The sequence below is a fragment of the Triturus cristatus genome, chromosome 6 (assembly GCF_964204655.1).
Source record: "Triturus cristatus chromosome 6, aTriCri1.1, whole genome shotgun sequence".
Classification (NCBI taxonomy): domain Eukaryota; kingdom Metazoa; phylum Chordata; class Amphibia; order Caudata; family Salamandridae; genus Triturus; species Triturus cristatus.
Window position 1 is genome coordinate 111,510,949 of NC_140589.1, and position 18,582 is coordinate 111,529,530.

Sequence of the window (18,582 nt, forward strand, 5' to 3'; positions counted from 1 at the left end):
CTGTCCTGATACCAGAGGGTGGCATTGACCTTACCACTTTAGCTGCCTGGCCTCCTAATATGAGGAAATACAGGCAGCAGCCCCTCATTAATGGTATTGAAGCAGAAACGTATAGGGACACGTGCCAGTGTCACCATAGTGGTTTAACAATTGGTGCCACCTGAGCAGATCTTACTCTGTCACCCTTTCCAAGTAACCAACGCTGATAATATCACAAAGTGCCACCCCATGTCAGTGGTTAACCTTAGCAGGGGTTACTGGCCCTAAAAAGGCTGTGGTGTCCACAAACATCTATGTAGAGTGTCTAATGGGCATTGATTTGGAGACTTCAGCGTGGTCTGGAGTGGAGGTAAGGACTCATGCAGTCATACTTGGTATCTCAGAAAGTGTTTTTGTGGCATCCAGGGCACAGGTCAAGAAACAGGGAAATCTTGAAGCAGTGGAACCTGAAATAATGGCCCAGACTGCTACCAAGAAAAGAGGTAAGAGGGTAAGAAATGTTCCTCCCCCTAGAGTTCAAGTGAGGATCATTCTCGTGAGGGAAATGATCTTGCCCCTTGTGAAGAAACTGCCCCAGATGAGCTTGAGCCTCACACGGCCGAGCTTTTGGGAGCAGGGTGACCTTCTAGGGAGGAACTGAGTCTGGAACAGAAATCCTGCCCCTCTCTTGAGAGCCTCAAACAGCAAGCTGCGGCAGAGGATGGCAGTGGGACCCATCAGGTCTACTGGGAAGATGGACTCCTTTATTCTGAGGCTAGGGACCCCATGCCTGGTACTACCATCAGGTTAGTATTTTCTCAGAAATTGAGGGAATTCCTCTTAACCCTGGCATATGACATACCCCTTGCTGGACATCTTGGGCAAAGCACAACTTGGTCCAGGCTTGTTCCACACTTTCACTGGCCCCACATGTCTGAAGACACCAAGGAGTTTTTATCACTCCTGTGTCACTTGCCAAGCCAGTGGCAAGTCGGGTGGCACTGCAAAGGACCCTTAATTCCACTTTCAGTGGTTGGGGCTCCCTTTGAAAGGATAGGGATTGGCATAGTTGTTCCCGTAGACCCCCAACATCCTCTGGAAACAGTTATATGCTGATGTTGGTGTATTATGGCACCAGATACCCAGAAGCTATTCCCCTCAGGGCCACTACAGCTCCTGCAGTGGCCAAAGCCCTCTTAGGCATCTTTTCCCGAGTGGGTTTTCCTAAGGAGGTGGTGTTTGACCGAGTGCAAACTTCATGTCTGGCTACCTGAAAGCAATCTGGAAAGAGTGTGGAGTAAATTATAAATTTACTACACCTTACCATCCACAGTGCAAGTTATGATCATGGGACTATCTGACAAAGCTCGGGAGGAGATATAACCTTGCCTTCTTTTTACCTTTAGAGACTTTCCACAGAAGGGAGTGGGTTGCAGTCCATTTGAGCTTCTGTTTAGACATCCAATTAGGGGTCCACTTTGTCTAGTGAAGGAGAGCTGGGAGCAGCCTCTCAAACCTCCCATGCAAGACATTATAGACTCTGTGCTAGGCCTGTGTTCACGTATGGCTGAGTACATGAAGAAGGCCAGTAAAAACCTAGAGGCCAGCCAAGAACTTTAGAAGTTATGGCATGACCAAAAGATTGTTCTGGCGGTTTACCAGCCAGAGCAGGAGGTGTGGGTCTTGGAGCCTGTGGCACCAAGAGCACTCCAATACAAGTGGAGTGCCCTTCATACAGTTTTGGAGAATAAAGTTCAGTTCACCCACATGGTGGACATAGGCAGTCCCAGAAGCCCCATAGGGTGCTTCATGTGAACCGCCTGAAGCCTTACTTTGACTGGGCTGCTATGAGCTTGCTCATGGCTACTGATGAGGGACAGGAGGAAGAGAGTGACCCTCTCCCTGATCTCCTCTTACACAACCCTGTTGGTGGTTCAGTGGATGGGAGTAGTCTTGGCAGACAGCCTCACTGAGCAACAACAAACTGATTGTAGAGAGGTTCTCAGTCAGTTCCCTGAACTCTTTTCTCTGACACCCAGTCAAACTGCCTGGTATGCCCATGAGGTGGACACAGAGTAAAATCTACAGGCAACCTGACCATGTTAGAGATTGTATCAGGTCAGAGGCCCAGAACATGCAAGAGTTAGGGCACGTTGAACCTTCAGACAGCCCTTGGGCTAGTGCAGTAGTCCTTGTGCCCAAATCTCATTTCCAGGGTGGAAAGAGAGGGGTGAGGTTTTGTGTAGACTACAGAGGCCTCAATGCACTCACCAAGACTGATGCCCATCCTATCCCCAGGGCAGGTGAACTTACAGATACACTAGCTTCTGCCAAGTATCTCAGCACCTTTGACCTGGCTGCAGGCTATTGGCAAATCAGGCTCACATATGCTGCCAAACCCAAACTGAATTTTCAACCAATGGTGGGCTCTACCAGTTCACAGTAATGCCCTTTGGTTTGAAAAATGCACAGGCCACATTCCAGAGGTTGGTGAATCAAGTTCTGACAGGTCTGTAAGACTTTGGTGCAGCATTAATATATGATATTGCTGTATTTAGCTCCACCTGGCAGAATCACCTGGCCCACCTCAGGAGTGTACTTGAGGCCCTGCAAAAGGCAGGCCTCCCGATCAAGGCCAGCAAGTGCCAGAGAGGGCAAAGGAAAGTTGTATACTTGGGCCACCTGGTAGGTGGAGGCTAAGTTCAACCTTTGGAGAGCAAAATCCAAACCATTGTGGATTAGGTTGCTCCCACTACCCCGACTCAGATCAGAGCTTTTCTGGGCCTGACTGGATATTACAGAACCTTTGTTAAGGAGTATGGCTCCATTGTGACACCCTCAATGATATAATCTCTAAGAAGATCACTAAGAAGGTGAATTGGACGGTTATCTGTCAAGAGGCATTTGATGCCCTGAAGGCAATGTGCTTAGCTCCCATTCAGCAAGTTCCTGACTACTTCAAACAATTTATTGCCCAGACAGATGCATCTGGGATAGGAATAGGAACAGTATTATCACAACTTAGTGAAGAGGGGCAGGATCAACCTGTAGCTTTTATCAGCAGGGGCTGGCATTGTGCTCCTGCTCCTCCTGGACACCTCCGGGTGGTTTGGATTCTGTCCCCTCTTTTTGTAGGTACTCCTCATCCAGAATCCAAGTCTAGGTTCCACTGACCTGGTCCACAAGACTCTTTAGCAGCTGGACATCCGAGGTTCCCCATTGACATCAACGGGACGTTCCAACACTACTTCGCACCTATTTACCCCGGCTCCCTGGTGTAGGTATCCTGATTCTCTGGGTCCCCACGGTGGGGTTGTCCTCCAACCTCCATGGTTCTAACGGGTTCACTCTGGGTCCTTTGGGAAGGGTCCTGAAACAGTAAAACTCAAACCGCAATTTCCCCACGTTATCCTATGGACACTGACCTGGGGTATCACCTCTGCACACAGGTGTGTAGTAACTCATAGTTACATCCCTGTGGTGGTTCAGTGCTCCCCCTGGTCCCTAGTTCATTGAGTGTTAGCCTTGGTTTGGTATTCGCCTTGCATGCCATTTACTTAGTATATGGTTTGGCCCTCTCATAGGGGGTCATGTGATTTATGTGCATCACCTGTTTTGAAGTATATTTTATTGTGTATTAATATCTCCGTGTAGGAGATCTACCAGAGTAGTTTTAGTGTTGGTGTATAATAAATACAAGGTATTTTTCTAACACTGTTGTGTTTTTTTCTTGTGTGTAAGCTCCACGGACTGACTGTGTGGTAATGTACCCGCTTTACACCCTTCTAAATAAGCCTTAGCTTCTCTCCACAGCTACACCTTGAGAGCTTTGGCTATCAGGGACCACTTCCACGATTACTAAGGGTTTCCTGGACTCCGTGCACGGTGCCTCCCAATAGGTGTTCACCATATACTGAGCCAGCCTCCTTCATGGAGCTTCTTGCATTCACTTAGAACATTGCTTAACCTTTTTAAACATTTTATATTTTTTCAAAAAACGAATGTCAACTCCACATAAATACACAGTTAAAAGTTGGGTCAACAAAATTACAAAGCACAGTTGCTATGCATTTAAAGGAGCAACTTGATCAATATTAAACATATCCCTAAATTATTTTAATATTTTTACAAGACTCGTATCAATTTGTGGAAGTTTATCAACATTCTTTACTTGAAGTGATCGGGAGACACACGGATGTAAGCACACAGAAAGAGGAAAGAAAAATAAATAAACTGTGGCACAGGCCGTATTTATGGAAGATGAACTACTTTTAAAGTGCAAGTATCATATATATATATAATTTAAACAAGCATTTTGCAAAACCAATAGGTTTCGCCTACGCAAGAGCTATTGGCTTAGCCAGTGTCTTTTAGCCATGTCGTACAGCAGCGCAGAGTGGCCTGGTGTGAAGTGGCATAGAGTAGAATGGATTAGACTGGCGTAGAGCAGAGTGGCGTAGAGCAGAGTGGTGTAGAGTGGAGCAGAGTAGAGTTGCTTGGAATGGGGTAGAGGGGAGTGAGGTAGTGGCATTGTGTTGAGTGAAATACAGTGGCACTGTGTGGCATAAAGTAAAGTGGAGTTCCTTGCAGTGGCGTAGAGTGCAGTGGTGCAGAGTAGAGTGCTGTATTGTGCACTAGCGGAGAGTGCAGTGACGTAAAGTGCAGTAGCATAGAGTAATGTTGTGCAGAGAGGAGTGGCATAGAGTGTAGTGGATGTGCATTGAGTGGAGTGGGCTGGAGTAGAGTGGAATAGACTAGAGTGCAATAGACTGGAGTAGTGTGTATAGTGGTGTGGATCGGGGTTGAGTGGAGCACAGTGCAGTGGTGTGGAGTACAGTGATTTACAGTGGTGCAAAGTAGAGTGAAGTGGTGCAGAGCAGAGTGCAGTGTAATAAAGTGCAGTGTAGAGTGGAGTTGAAAAGAGTAGTGTTGCAGTGGCTTAGAGTGCAGTGGTGTAGTGTACAGAGTGTGGGGCTAGGAGGGAACAGAAGCAACATGGAAGGGATACAAGTGGGAACGAATTGAAGCTACATGAATGGTGATATCGGAGATGAACTGAAAATCACAAGCACTCATATGAAGTGCTTAAACACAAAGAAAACAGTAGCTCCAAAACAAGAACCGTAGATAGCCACAAGTACTAGGTTCATGCTCGAGGAGAGGGCCAAACACAAGAAGAGGGCATGACGCCATCATGTTGTGACAAACAGTCCCGAAGGAAATAAGAGCGACATTGAAGCTAAAAATGGTAAGCTATGGGCAGGCTGTATGTAAAAAGTCTCGCAGAAACAGTGCATGCGCTGTCTAGGCGAAACCTAAAAACTCATTATATCCTATGTGATTGTTGCTTATCTTTTATATATGTATATAATAGCTTCTCAAGTGATGTATAAGAAAACACACCAATCTACTTTATGGGGCCTTAATGCTTTCCCATAGCCTTCAAATGATAATTTTTGTAATCCTGAATGTTTTCCATTAGCATTTTTTCTGAGTGTTCCGGGAGTGGTCCAAAATATCATCAAAGCTTTATATAAATATTTGATTTGAAATTGTCCAGAATGGACCCAGAAAAACGAATCTTAATATTGCTCTCCTGCGTGTATTTAAAGTGACCACATAATTAACAAGTTAACGAGTTTGTGAGTCCAATGAAATCATGCCTTCTCAGCCTTAACATTGAAGGTGAGAACATATTTTTCTTTTCTTTTTTTTATTTAAATCTTTTTATTAAACTGATGCTCAGTACACTCCAAGCATGATTGCCAATGACAATATTGCTTTTTCTGACATAGGCAGACCTCTAACAGCCATTACACACGTTAGTAAACAGTTCATAGATAAATGGATGTAAATGAAAGCTGTTGTGGCCCTAATGACGCCAATGTCTTCGCAATTCCCATACCCGCCCTCTCCGATCCAGACCTTTAATCTTGCCCCAGTGAGTCTGTATGTGCCCAATTTGCTACATATTTTCTTGTGTTGTGGTTCTTGGGGCACCCTTTACCCTGGTATATCACTTGTTCCGCTTGTTGACGTCAATCTAAATTTTCTCCCAGTCACAGATAGCCCAGGTCCACCCACACCGCAAGATCTGGCAAAATTTTGCTTTGCTTCGCCACCCCTCTGCTAATATTAGCCAAGTCCTTGTGTGCCTGGGCCATTTTTATTACTTTCAAGATAAAAAAAAATGAATCTTTCTAAAAAGTTTGGTGCTATAATTTTTTTATTTATGGTTCAAACATTTAATAATTGAAACCTTTACATTCCACTCCACAGACAAATGGTGCATTGCAACCTTTCTTCCATACCCATGATTCAGTTAAATAAAAAGACATAAAGTTATTATATCACTAAAAACAGGCACAATAACAATGTGTGGTTAAAATGTAATAATATTACAATCTCGTATGGTAGCCGATCTCTAAAGATCTAGAGAATTTTGACAATCGTTATTTCGGACAGCCATGATAATGACTTAGGGAGCTTTATATACCTCATTGTATGGGAAATCAGTGGGCTATGTTACGTCATACTGTGTTGAGTGTGTCCCCAAACCTGCCATTTGAAAGGGCATATAGTGGTCGGTTGGATGCTCTTCGTGTTCAGTTTGTGACGTTGAAGCCACCAGCACAAACTCACTCCTACCGGCACCTGAACACGTTCCCCAGCTTTCCTCACACAAGATTCCAGTGAACATTGATGGTTCAGGAAAGTGAGATGAAAACAAGAATTGATTAATTCTTAAATAGTGATGCGATTGTTGGGACAGTTAAGGATTTGACTGTCACGCAACACGAGGATCCTCAAAAAGGAACAAGTGTGTTGACCTAGAGGACACCATCAGGTCAGTCTAGGCTGACTCTTGTTTCATCTGTTCTGATTTTACTCTAGGTGCACACAACTGATTTCCCTGGGAATTACCATGGATACGATGACAGCTGGGACCAGGCGAAGTTTGAAAAGGTAAGGAGCTTTGGTTTGGTTTACTGCTGTGCTGGGCGGGCATAGTTCATGTTTGGCAATGGTGGTTCTTCGCTTGCTAGGTACACATTTTCAGGTTCTGTTTTGTTACTCATAAATTTACCACTTTCACATGACAGATACTTTTGGTTGCTGTATTTCCCTTTCAGTTTTCTGGAAATATTTGGGGATGGTGGTAGGGGGTTGGATTTGTGCACACTGATGACTGCCCAATATTCATCTATTACTCATTTACAATTTCTTTCACAGTGAGCTTGCAAATATGTAAGTTACGGGGCTTATCCTGTCCAGCTCTAGGTTTTTTAGACATCCTTCCATTCAAACCTGTGCTTCCCGTTTGCACACAGATGCGTGAAGCACTCCTTGGTATTCTGTATGGAGGTCTGTGATGGTAGTGTGCAGTAGATACTTGGGTCACAGAGTGTCCTGTGGAACGAATATGCTGACCCCAACCTTGTCTCCGTGCCTTTACGTACTCCTACTCGTAGAACGATACCAGAGTTTAACAAAGTAAAAACGACTGCCAAGAAACGTTGCCTCAGTTGTGTTTCGGTTGCTGTGAGAAGGGTCTTTATGCCATAACTTGCTTCAATATTGTTTCAATATTAACCTCTTCAAAGTAATGGGCAGGGGGTTGCACCCTCTTCTGTCGTAAGAGCTATTTACGTTCAGTGAAGATCATCACAAGCTCCTAATGTCTGCGTTGCAATAGTGAGTGTAACAGATCAGATTATGTTACTGGCCGCCATATGCAAGATTACCAGCAGAGATCACCGCCGTTCATCTTGCACGGTTGCCAGCAGTAATATAAACATGGTTTTGTTAATGTGAAATGCCCCTATATTGGTAGTAAATAACAGCCATATATTAATTCAACCAAGCAAAAGTTTCTTAGTAGGCTGGGCTAGCTGCGACTAGCTTGCAGGCTACTCTCTCTCGAGAAGCCTGGTATAGACAGACATTGTTTTTCTTTGAGATGGAGTTCTTCTATAAAATGTCCCTTTCCTAAAACTGTAGAAGTTAGATAAGGTGTTCAAAACTAACCTGAACGTTTCTGAAAGTGACGTTTTATGGTGAAGTTCTGTCACAAAGCTCACTCTTCCTTGGGCATTGCCTTCTTTTGGTGTCACTGGGTACTTTGTGACAGACATTGGACAAACCTCGCCTGTCGAGTTACGACTTGCATCCCCATGCTTGCAGAACCTTACCACCCTCCATTTACATTTTAGAACTTCCGCGTAGACGTGGTCAAGATGGAGGACAGTACGTTGGAGTTTGACATGGTGGGGATTGATGCTGCGATTGCCAACGCCTTCAGGCGCGTCCTTCTTGCTGAGGTACCGTCCTGTGTCAATGTCGGTCACTTGGTGGGGAGCAATAGTGTGCTGACAACTTCCTTGTATTGCATAATCTGTATGGAATTTCACATAAACTCCTGTGGCTTATGGCAGTCAAAACATATTAACTCACAGAAGCCAGGGCTTTAAGATGGACAACTTCAACTTGCCAAAAGATACGATAACACCTTGAGCTGGTCACGTCTGTCTGCAGTGTTCAAGCCTGGGAAGGGTGGAGGGAAGTCCAGTGGTGGTAGCTGTAGGGGAGTTGTGTCGTGCAGAAGTAGGTAAAGTGACAAACATTCCATCTCGTGTTCAGGTGAGACCTACAAGCCTTTGGCATTAGACTCCCTTGTGAATTATTTGACAGAAACAGGGATATGAGACAAACATCAGGAAACAATTTAGAATCGTGCTGATTAATTTTTTGATATGATATGAAAAGGGTCCTTCGTCCGAGACATTTGTTGAATAGATTTTAGATCACGCCCTTCCAGGATGCTCCCAAAGTTTCTGGTTTCACACGGGATAATATAGTCGCAAAACAACTGTTTGTCTCTGGAAACCTATCCTCTGCAGTCTTTACATGCAGAAAGAGGCAGTAATTTGTTGCTCAATTGTCAGGCTCAGCTAGGTGCGCTTTGTGTCCTGTTCTCACAGCATATAGATACAGTATGGGGGATTTGGTCTTAGAATTGTGACCCAATCTGGAAATTACATAAACATGTGGAAGACCTGGCCTTTGACCTGCAGCTGCTGCCCTACACAGTTGATGGTTTGACAGACTTTACAGTAATCCTTTAATTCCCCTGGTCAATGGTCTGGCAGATTCCATACACTCCTAATCAGGGGAGGGGCTCTTGATCTCTGAAAATAGCCTCATTGAAGCGTTAAAGATGATTTGGAAAGATTGCATGTCGAATTAAATGCATCATTCTTTGAAGAGTTGCTGCCTTCTATTCTCTTGTAATTGACCTGCAAGAGACCAGAGTGGCGATCTGCTGTGATTTAATTTCTTCAGCGTGCAGCCTGCTCTCTAATTTTGCCCCGAGACATTTTAATTCTCCCCTATGCACTGTTCTTTGGCTGCATATGCAAGACCACTATCCCCTCACCACTCCCTCCACTTTTCTATTCCCACCACTCCCAGGTAACAGATAGATGAACATGCTCTTGCAAACTGGTTTCTTCCCCGCTTCTCCTTATCCTTTTATCTTATGCGAAGATTAATTGCTGCTAAGAACATTGTATGCAGGCTGGGCTTTTTATCCTTCTGTATCTGTCATCAAATTAGCACCAATGACTGCTTTCGAAGCAATGTAAATAAATATTGCCATGGTGCGGGCCCCATGGCAAGCACTGGACTTATTTCCTTAGGGAGAAAAAGGGTTTGCGTTCTGAATGCTATTTTTAATTGCACGCGCTCTGGCTTTCGTGCACTGAATCTATTCCATCCTATCTCCAGTTCTAGCCACGGTTTCATCTAGACGGTAATCTCCACCCTTGCAGGGACTGTGATTTGTTACAGGTTTTTCTCTATTTTGGGGGGGAAGTTGGTGTTGCTTGTTTTGTCTGTGTGGACATGTTGGTGGAGAGTCAAAAGGTGTCTATTGGTTCTGGATTTGTGCTTCTGTCTTGATTCCTCTGTTTTCTGATACCCAGGTACCTACAATGGCAGTGGAGAAGGTCTTCATTTACAACAACACCTCCATTATCCAAGACGAGATCCTGGCGCACCGGCTCGGGCTCATCCCAATTAAGGCGGATCCCAGACTCTTTGAGTACAGGAGCCAAGGTAGGCTGTACAACATGGACGATGATGGGATAGTCGCAGGACTGACCCCAGTCTCTTTGAGTACAGGAGCCAAGGTAGGCTGCAGAGCATGGACGATGAGGGGATAGTCGCAGGACTGACCCCAGTCTCTTTGAGTACAGGAGCCAAGGTAGGCTGCAGAGCATGGACGATGAGGGGATAGTTGCAGGACTGATCCCAGACTCTTTGAGTACAGGAGCCAAGGTAGGCTGCAGAGCATGGACGATGAGGGGGTAGTCACAGGACTGACCTCTGACTCTTTGAGTACAGGAGCTAAGGTAGGCTGTAGAATGGACGATGAGGGGATAGTTGCAGGACTGATCCCAGACTCTTTGAGTACAGGAGCCAAGGTAGGCGGCAGAGCATGGACGATGATGGGATAGTCGCAGGACTGACCCCAGTCTCTTTGAGTACAGGAGCCAAGGTAGGCTGCAGAGCATGGACGATGAGGGGATAGCTGCAGGACTGACCCCAGTCTCTTTGAGTACAGGAGCCAAGGTAGGCTGCAGAGCATGGACGATGAGGGGATAGCTGCAGGACTGACCCCAGACTCTTTGAGTACAGGAGCCTGCCTGCATCCGCTCAAGAACCGCTAGGCCCAGCGCCGTGACTACCGCCGTGATGGCTGCTTCCATGGAGAGGGTGCAGCTGGGGAGGAGTGGATACCTCCGTGGGATTGTAACCTGCCTGGATCCGCTCAGGAAGTGCACGGCCCAGCTGCCTTGAATACTCCCGTGACGAGAGGATGCTGCTGGAGGCGCAGCATTGCTGGCACCGCCAAGTCCAACCCAGTCACCAACAATACCCAGAGCAGGGACCTCCGGCTTCCCAGAGACCCGTAATCACCGCTGCACCTGAGCCGCCAGGTGCGGGGGAGGAGACCAAGGCGTCTGTGGGGGGAACCGCGCGTGAAGCGCTGTTGTCTCTGGGGCCATCTCCCCTGTGGCTGTCCCTCCCTCTCTGTTTGTCATCTAAGGTGTGCGTGCCTACGTGCGTGCGTGCGTGTACGCGTCCAGCCCCCTCCGCACCCACTGTAATGGGGCTCTCCTACTACAGCCGCAGAGGCCGCACACCTGCCCCCACACTGGATCGCTGTGCTGCGTCCCAGACCCCAATTAGGGAAGCTTCGGCCCCCGTGCTGGCACCCTGGTAACACAATGAGCGCTGTACTTGCGTCGCAATCCTCGTCCCTTGCCAGTAAATATTCGAGCTCCTCTAAGTGGACGCCCGGGCGCGGGCCCGCTATGAGCTATAACTCGAGCTTCAGGGCACTGATGAAGCCCGAGGAGGCCACAACCGGGGTGGGGGGCGGGGGGATTGAGGGGGAGGGGGCTTGTGTTATGTCCCCAGGGGGCTAGCCTTGGAAGGCCGGGCTGGACGTGTTCCTGTTGAAGGAGAGCACACTCGAGTTGTAGAAAGGCCGTGCACCATTCTGTGAACACCGGCATCACCTCGCGTCTTTTCTGTCATTTGGCGTTAAGGTTGATACTTGATGTTGAAATTTCTTAATTGCTGGACTTGCCGCTCCCGCATTTGAATGCTGTTGGTAACACGTGGAGCTATGCTGCCAGGTTGGACTTTGTATTCTAATTTAAAAAACGGAATAAACACATTTTGAAGAACAAATAAAGATGGTTACATGAAATGCAAGGTCTCATTTTCGCATTTCCTATGATTTTCTGTTTTTATTATTATTAAACGAGAAATAGGTTGTCGCGGTGCATTTTGCTCTAAAAAAAGGTGCGAAATGCCAGATCTGTATTATGCATACCAAAGCGGGCAATTTGCTTAATTTTTGGGGCATTTCGTGCAGTGTCTGCTAAGGGAAGTAGACAGATTTGCCCACGGCTTAATTTATATATGGACGGCCTCTCTGGAGTGTCGCACTGGGCCGGTGATGAGCGGGAATGCATCGCAAGCAATGATCAGCGGCTGAGACTCCTTCGACTCCTCGTTTTTAGGTGTGGCTTTATAGCGCAGCAGTGGCTAAACCTTGTGATTTACAGAACATGAACTTGGGGAGCTCCACTGGAAAGGGGCTTTAGCTCTGACCACATGTTGAATCCCTCAACTACAGCATTTAATTGGGCATTAGGATTTGTGCTTCTACTGAAAAAAGAGTGCTTTATGCCTTGCCAGGAAGCGTATCCTGAATGCAGGAGGCGTGGGCGGGCGATGGTGGTGAGCCCATGATGCCATTTGCTGGACTCCACAGGTCTGATGTGTTATGAAAAGTTACGACAAAGGCAGTGGGTCAGACTTATTTATTGCGAAAAACATATGTTAAAATGAATAGGCCTGTAAGGGTGGATTGTTACCACAGTGTGTTAAAGCCTGAAAACTGGTATTTAGTTACATGGAATCTCACAGTTTACCATAGTAGCCAGGAATAATGATGTTGGTTACCCTCTCTAACAAAACCTTGGTGTAGTGGAGCATAGGTACTCTCAAACATTTTCCCAGGGGTCAAAAGGTTTGGTCGGTGATGTGGCTGAGGGCCACATTGATGCCAACAGAGTGGCGGTTGGGGAAGGGGGAACGTGATATTTGAGTGGGAGTATTTGCAGGAAGGTGGATGTGGGAGAAGCGAAGCATATACATCTAGTGGCTGAATTGCAATATGTGAAACCTGAAAAACTGGGATTACTTTCTTTCGTCCTGCGAGGGGGGGAGATGTGCTTTACTCGGTCCGTTGGCCCCTTTTTTTAACCTTCCCCTCACGCTTCCCCCCCTCGCCCCCTGTTTCGGGGGTGGGGGTTCTTGCTTTGTTTGCAGGTGGCCAATCCTGGCCCCCGCCGGCCCTGCCAGCATGCTGTGGGCCGGGGGCAGGGCTCCCACCTCCGGGTGCGCTCTACCCGGGCCCCTATTGGTCCGGCTTCGCCTTCCCGACCCGGGTCCAGATGTGCGCTGTACAAAACCTTCTCCTTTGTTTGATTTGTTAAACTATAATGTTGTTCATGTTTAATAGGAACCCAGGCCACCCTAAGACTGCACATAACTACAAATTCTCCTCAATGCACTGATATAATTTGATGTACTAAGGTGAAACCGTTCTTCTGCATGTTAATGAAATACATTTTTGAATTTTGAAGAGACTTTATACTTTTTGAATTTTGAAGATACTTTATCATATTTTCACACTTTTGCTACAAGATGTTTTTAAAAATGAAGGTGTTCCTAAAGTTAAGTGGTGCAGGACAACCTAGTTACTTTATTTCTTTAACTTCAGTTAACCTTTAATTAAATACTGGCCTGTTAAGTTGGTATACAAAACCGTGATGGATGGAATGCATGAAATAATCTCAGCCACAGGTAAGCACTCAGGCCGCATCCCAAGCCATTGTTATTTTGCACACCATGCCATCTCAGTTTGGACCTAGCTATATGCAAATCAGTCTTAACTCTGCTCCAGTAGGAACCGTACAGCCTGAACTATCAAGTCAGGTCCTCCCTCAACCGGAACACAAGCAACCCAGAACTGGTTTCGCCCTAATTATGTGCTCATGAGCCGGATACAGCTTGGTTCCAGTGGCACAGTGTGCACCCCAAGCTATTGCCAGTGGTTAGACTTATTTCAAGCAGCCTCCCATCACCTTTTGTGTGTTCCATGCCTGTTTAGGAGTCCCCACACAAGGGCTCCTGTTGACCTTGGTTTGATCCATTCCTGTCGCTGGCACTAGGCCCAGTTACACAAGTGGGTCAGTGTTTTTATAGGCACAAGTGGGGTAATGCTGGGTGGTAGGAATTGTGTGGATTCTTGCAGATTCCAGAAGTTTCTATCACAGAAATATAAGGGAACACGTGACATTTCACGCAAAGTTTGAGGTTTGCATAGCATTGTGGGTAAAAAAAAAAAAACCTTATGGGATTCACACAAGGAACACCACCTTGGACTCCCCTAGTTTTCAAAAATGTGCAGGTTTGATAGGTTTCCCTAGGTGCCGCCTGAGTTCGACCCAAAATCCACAGCTGCCCACTTTGCACAAAACAACTCGGCTTTGTGTGGAAAAATATGATGTATCCATGTTGCGTTTTGGGCTGTTTCCTGTCGCAAGCACTAGGCCTCCCCACACAAGTGAGATACAATTTTTATTAGAAGGATTAGGGAAATGCTGGTTAGAAGGACATTTTGTTGCTTCCCGCAGATTCACTTTCCATCAAAGACATGGGAGGGACATGTATGTTTATTTTTTTATTTTAGTCCTAGTTTGAGGTTTGCAAGGGATTCTAGGTAAAATAACTTAGTGAGCGCATTGCGAGTCTTCCCCATCTTGGTATGCACTAGGTATCTAGTCTTACAAAATTTACAGGTTTCCTAGGTTTCCTGAGGTGCCGGCTCAGTTGGGCCCAAAATCCACAGCTTACCACTTTGCAAAAAACAAGTCGATTTTGAGTGGAATAATGTGATGTGTCCATGTTGTGTTGCGGGCCGTTTCCTGTTGTGGGCACTTGGCCTACCCACACAAGCGAGGTACCATGTTTATCATTAGACTTGGGGGAATGCTGGGTGGCAGGAAGTTTGTAGCCTCCTGCAGATTCCAGAACTTTCCATCACAGAAATGTGAGGGAAATGTTTTTTTTTTGTTTTTTTTGTGCTAAAAATTTGAAGTTTGCAAGGGATTCTGGGTAAAACAACCTGGCGAGAGCCATGCACGTCACCCCATCCTGGATTTCCAGAGGTGCCCATTTCTCAAAAATGTACAGGTTTGCTAGGTTTGCCTAGGTGTCGGCTGAGCTGGGGCCCAAAACTCCACAGCTACCTACTGTGCAAAAAACGGGTACGTTTTGAGTGGAAAAATGTGATATATCCATGTTGTGGTTTGGGTCGTTTTCAGTCTCAGGCACCAGGCCTTACCCGCACAAGTGAGGTACCATTTTTTATCAGAAAGCATGTGGGAGCATAGAATAGTAGGATATTTGTTATTACCAATTGGATTTCGATGCATTTGTGCCTTCCAAAGGTAAGCCTGTGTGGAAGAAAGAAGACATTTTGAAAAATACTCTTAAAATCCTATGCTAGTACAGGTACCCACAAATTCAGAGATGTACAAATAACCACTGATCCAAACCTCCATATCCTTTGCCCACTTCAGAAACCTGCGGATTTCCTTGATACCCATAATCTTACTCTGTGTATTTCACCATATGAATTGGTCTATAGTCTGTGTACAGTGAAAAACCATTGTACAGTGCAGCTCAGTTGTTGGCTCTGGGTACCTAGGGTTTTGGAAAAACTACAAAACCTATATATCCCCGCAACCAGAAAGGCCTAGCGGACGTAATGGTATATTGCTTTTGTAAATTGACCATTGTGACAAAAAGTTACAGATGAAAACTTTGTTAAATGGCCGGTTTTGTTTTCCAACTCACTTCAGTATTTCTTGATTTCAACAGTTACTTTCTTGGGAAAATCTTGAGGTATCTACACATTTGACCCCTTGCTGAATTCAGAATATAGTCTACTTATCAGAAATGTATAGCTCCTCTGGATCGCCCATGAGTTTCACACTGGTTTCAACTACAAACTGGAAGTAGGCTGAGAGCACAACAAATAGGAAAAATAGGCTACCTCTTTGAAAAATGCTAAAACTGAGATTCCATATTTTTTTTGGTTCAGCTCTGCATGTTAGTGAAAGCTGGGAAGATGGTGACTTTAGCACAGCAAACCATTGTTGATGCCATTTTTAGGGGAAAAGCAGACACTTTTATCCAGAGCACTTTTTTCCTATTTTTCCCCAAGAAATTTAGCTATATTTTGCCTATGTCTCAATCCTCTCCAGGTCAATCCACAAACCCTGGGTACTTTTAGAATGCCCAGGATGTTATGAAAAAAGGACACCTATTTGGCCTGGATACCTTATGTGGAAACAAAGTTATGGAGTCCAAAGCACAAACTACCCCAAATTTCCAAAGAAGGGCTCAGCACAGGGGGCATCAGTGCTGAGTGGGGTAGACAGCAGCCCAGTGCTGCTGTTGACTAGGGGGCCACATGTAAAGGTTGGGGGAGGGGAACTTTGAGTATCATTGGTGTAGAAGATTGACACTGTTAGAATCTGTAATGCTAGCTGAGGGTGGTTGTATATTGTTTTGTCAACTGTAATTGTATACATATTTGTAATTTTATGACTATTTCATTCTAGGAAAGTTTATGCTCAATACAACATGCCTGAGTTGGTTAGTTGACAAGAAGTGAACAAGAAAGGCTATATTCCTGATTGGTTAATTGGCAAAAGTTGTGTACCATGCCGTATGTCTGGTCTCTTTATTATGGAAGGTAATGAAAAAGGCAATAGGCACAAGTTATTTTTTGAGAAAAGCATGTGCCTTTAGCAGTGGATAGATATTACACATGTTAAAGTATGTAGACAAGTGTATTGTTGTATGGAATCTTAGACATTATTGTAGTAAACAAGAGAGTTTGTGTTGCTTTCCCCCATGACAAACCTTGGGCTACTAGATTTTGACTGGGCCAATTCTTGCTAGAGCATATTAGGAGGGGTTGTATGTGTTTTGCCACTTGTCAATTTGTACATATTTCTAATTGTGACTGTATGCCTCACACTGATGTATGTGAGTTAATGGAAAAACAAAAACTGAGAAACCACATTAAAGGAAACCAAATCATGGAGAACCAATTTTAAAGAAAACCAATTTTAAGGAAAGATCATTTTAAGGAAATACAAGTATATCAAAATTAAAAGAAACATTTTAAAGGAAAGCTAATTGTGGTGAAAAACCCAAAATTATGTTAAACTTGGGTGGAGTTTAGAGAGGGAAACCCCTGACACCCCAAAAAATAGGCCAAACCTTGACTGAATATTGGTGTTCATTTTTATTCTGATACTCCGTGCCTCCACTTCTAGCCAACACATGTTTCGTCTTTTACCAGACATCCTCAGGGCTAACTCGTAAAATCGGTCATCATTCCAAACAAGATCGTTATGTAGCCACGAACATATCCAAATGTGATAACAATTTGCCTTATAGAGTGTTATCTGCTCATTAGTTTGTAAGCCATCATGCTGGCGTACTACCTGGGCCCGTGTTATGCTAATGGCGCATATTCATTGTTTGCACTGGGAGCACTTTTTAAATGGTGCACCAAGCGCAAAAAATAAAAATGCGCCACATTATGGTGCCTGTGCTGCCCCCTGGGGGGCCCGCATTCCTGTGAAAAACAGAGCAGCTGCTTTAAAGCCGCTCCATGTTTTCACAGTGCAGGCGGCAACCCGCCTGCACTTTGAAGGGGGATTAGAGATCACCTTGCAGGCGGGTGCAGTGAGTGACTGCACCTGCTTGCAAGTGGATATCTGGGAGGGTTAATGGGACCCCTCCCCCCCCCCCCCCTCCAGAGGGCTGCCATTAGGTGTGTCACCTGAGAGCTTCTTTGCCTCTGCGCTTGCGTCTGTAATACGCGCTGGCTCAGGGGCAATGGGATTCACTCATTTGCATGAGAGACTGCTGTGGCCTTTTATTTTCATGTGAGCCTGCCTTCCGTGAACATTTGCAGTGCTTACCCCAGCTGCAGGCTATAATTCCCTTTACATGCATACTGCTGATGCCAGCTCCTTACCCTCATGATCGCTGGTTCATACTGCTCCAAAGATTCCATAAGCAATTCCAGTAAGTCATCTGACATATTTTTTTTTTTTTACTGGTCTTTTCTTGTTGCTGCATGGGCCTATTGGCCATGACCTTAATATGACCCTGATTATTCCTTAGACATTGATATCTTACTCTACGCTGAGCCGCACAGGTGCTCTACATGTGATCCCACTCGCATGAAAGTTATCACAACTCACACCAGGCGACTGCACACACATACATGCCTTCCTTATTCTTCTTTTTCTATCCTACTCTCGCTTATCCCTTATTTTCAGGCTTCTTTGCCGTTTCATATATTGGGCAATTGTATAAATAATTTTTTTAGGAGATGTATTGTAATAGCAACAATAAAAACACTTTGCACTTATTTTAAATCATATTTCATATTAATTTCAAGTTTTAAGAACAACATTGTGCTTGCAACAGTCCTTTTTTCCTGCTGATGACCCTCAAAGCCCTTTACTGTCAAAACGTTGACATCTTGTGGCATAAAGACTCTTTCCAAAACCAAATGGCCTTAAAGGAGCGTTGAACTTTTTAATTTTTACAATAATCAAGCATGGTCCCCTGCTAATAGATATGAAATTAGGAATCAACATTTGTTGTCTTTTGCCATATTTTAAATATAATCATTCTCTTGCCAGCTTTCCGCGGTTTTTGTTTGCCTTATTATGCTCTGTATGATTACTTTCACTATTGAGCACCGTTTTCCTAAAAACTATAAGTAATTTGTACAGATTGTTTTTTATGTAATTCGAAACTAAACCCATTCTGTTGCATGTACGGTCCTTTTTGCATATGTTTACTCTATATTTATTGATTGCCATTAGATAAGATTCAGACAAATCGAACCATTTGATTGTA

General features: G+C 45.0%; 1 protein-coding gene across 2 annotated transcripts in view; it reads left to right on the forward strand.

The window, feature by feature from the left end:
* POLR1C (RNA polymerase I and III subunit C) overlaps positions 1-18,582 on the forward strand; it is a 59,193-nt gene that overhangs the window by 22,058 nt on the left and 18,553 nt on the right. The window contains exons 2-4 of one of the 2 annotated variants that reach the window (XM_085610322.1): positions 6,874-6,945; positions 8,193-8,300; positions 9,963-10,095. In XM_085610322.1, the coding sequence (XP_085466448.1) occupies positions 6,874-6,945; positions 8,193-8,300; positions 9,963-10,095 (313 nt within the window). The remainder of the gene's footprint in view (positions 1-6,873; positions 6,946-8,192; positions 8,301-9,962; positions 10,096-18,582) is intronic. The other variant, XM_085610323.1, reaches the window with a different exon arrangement.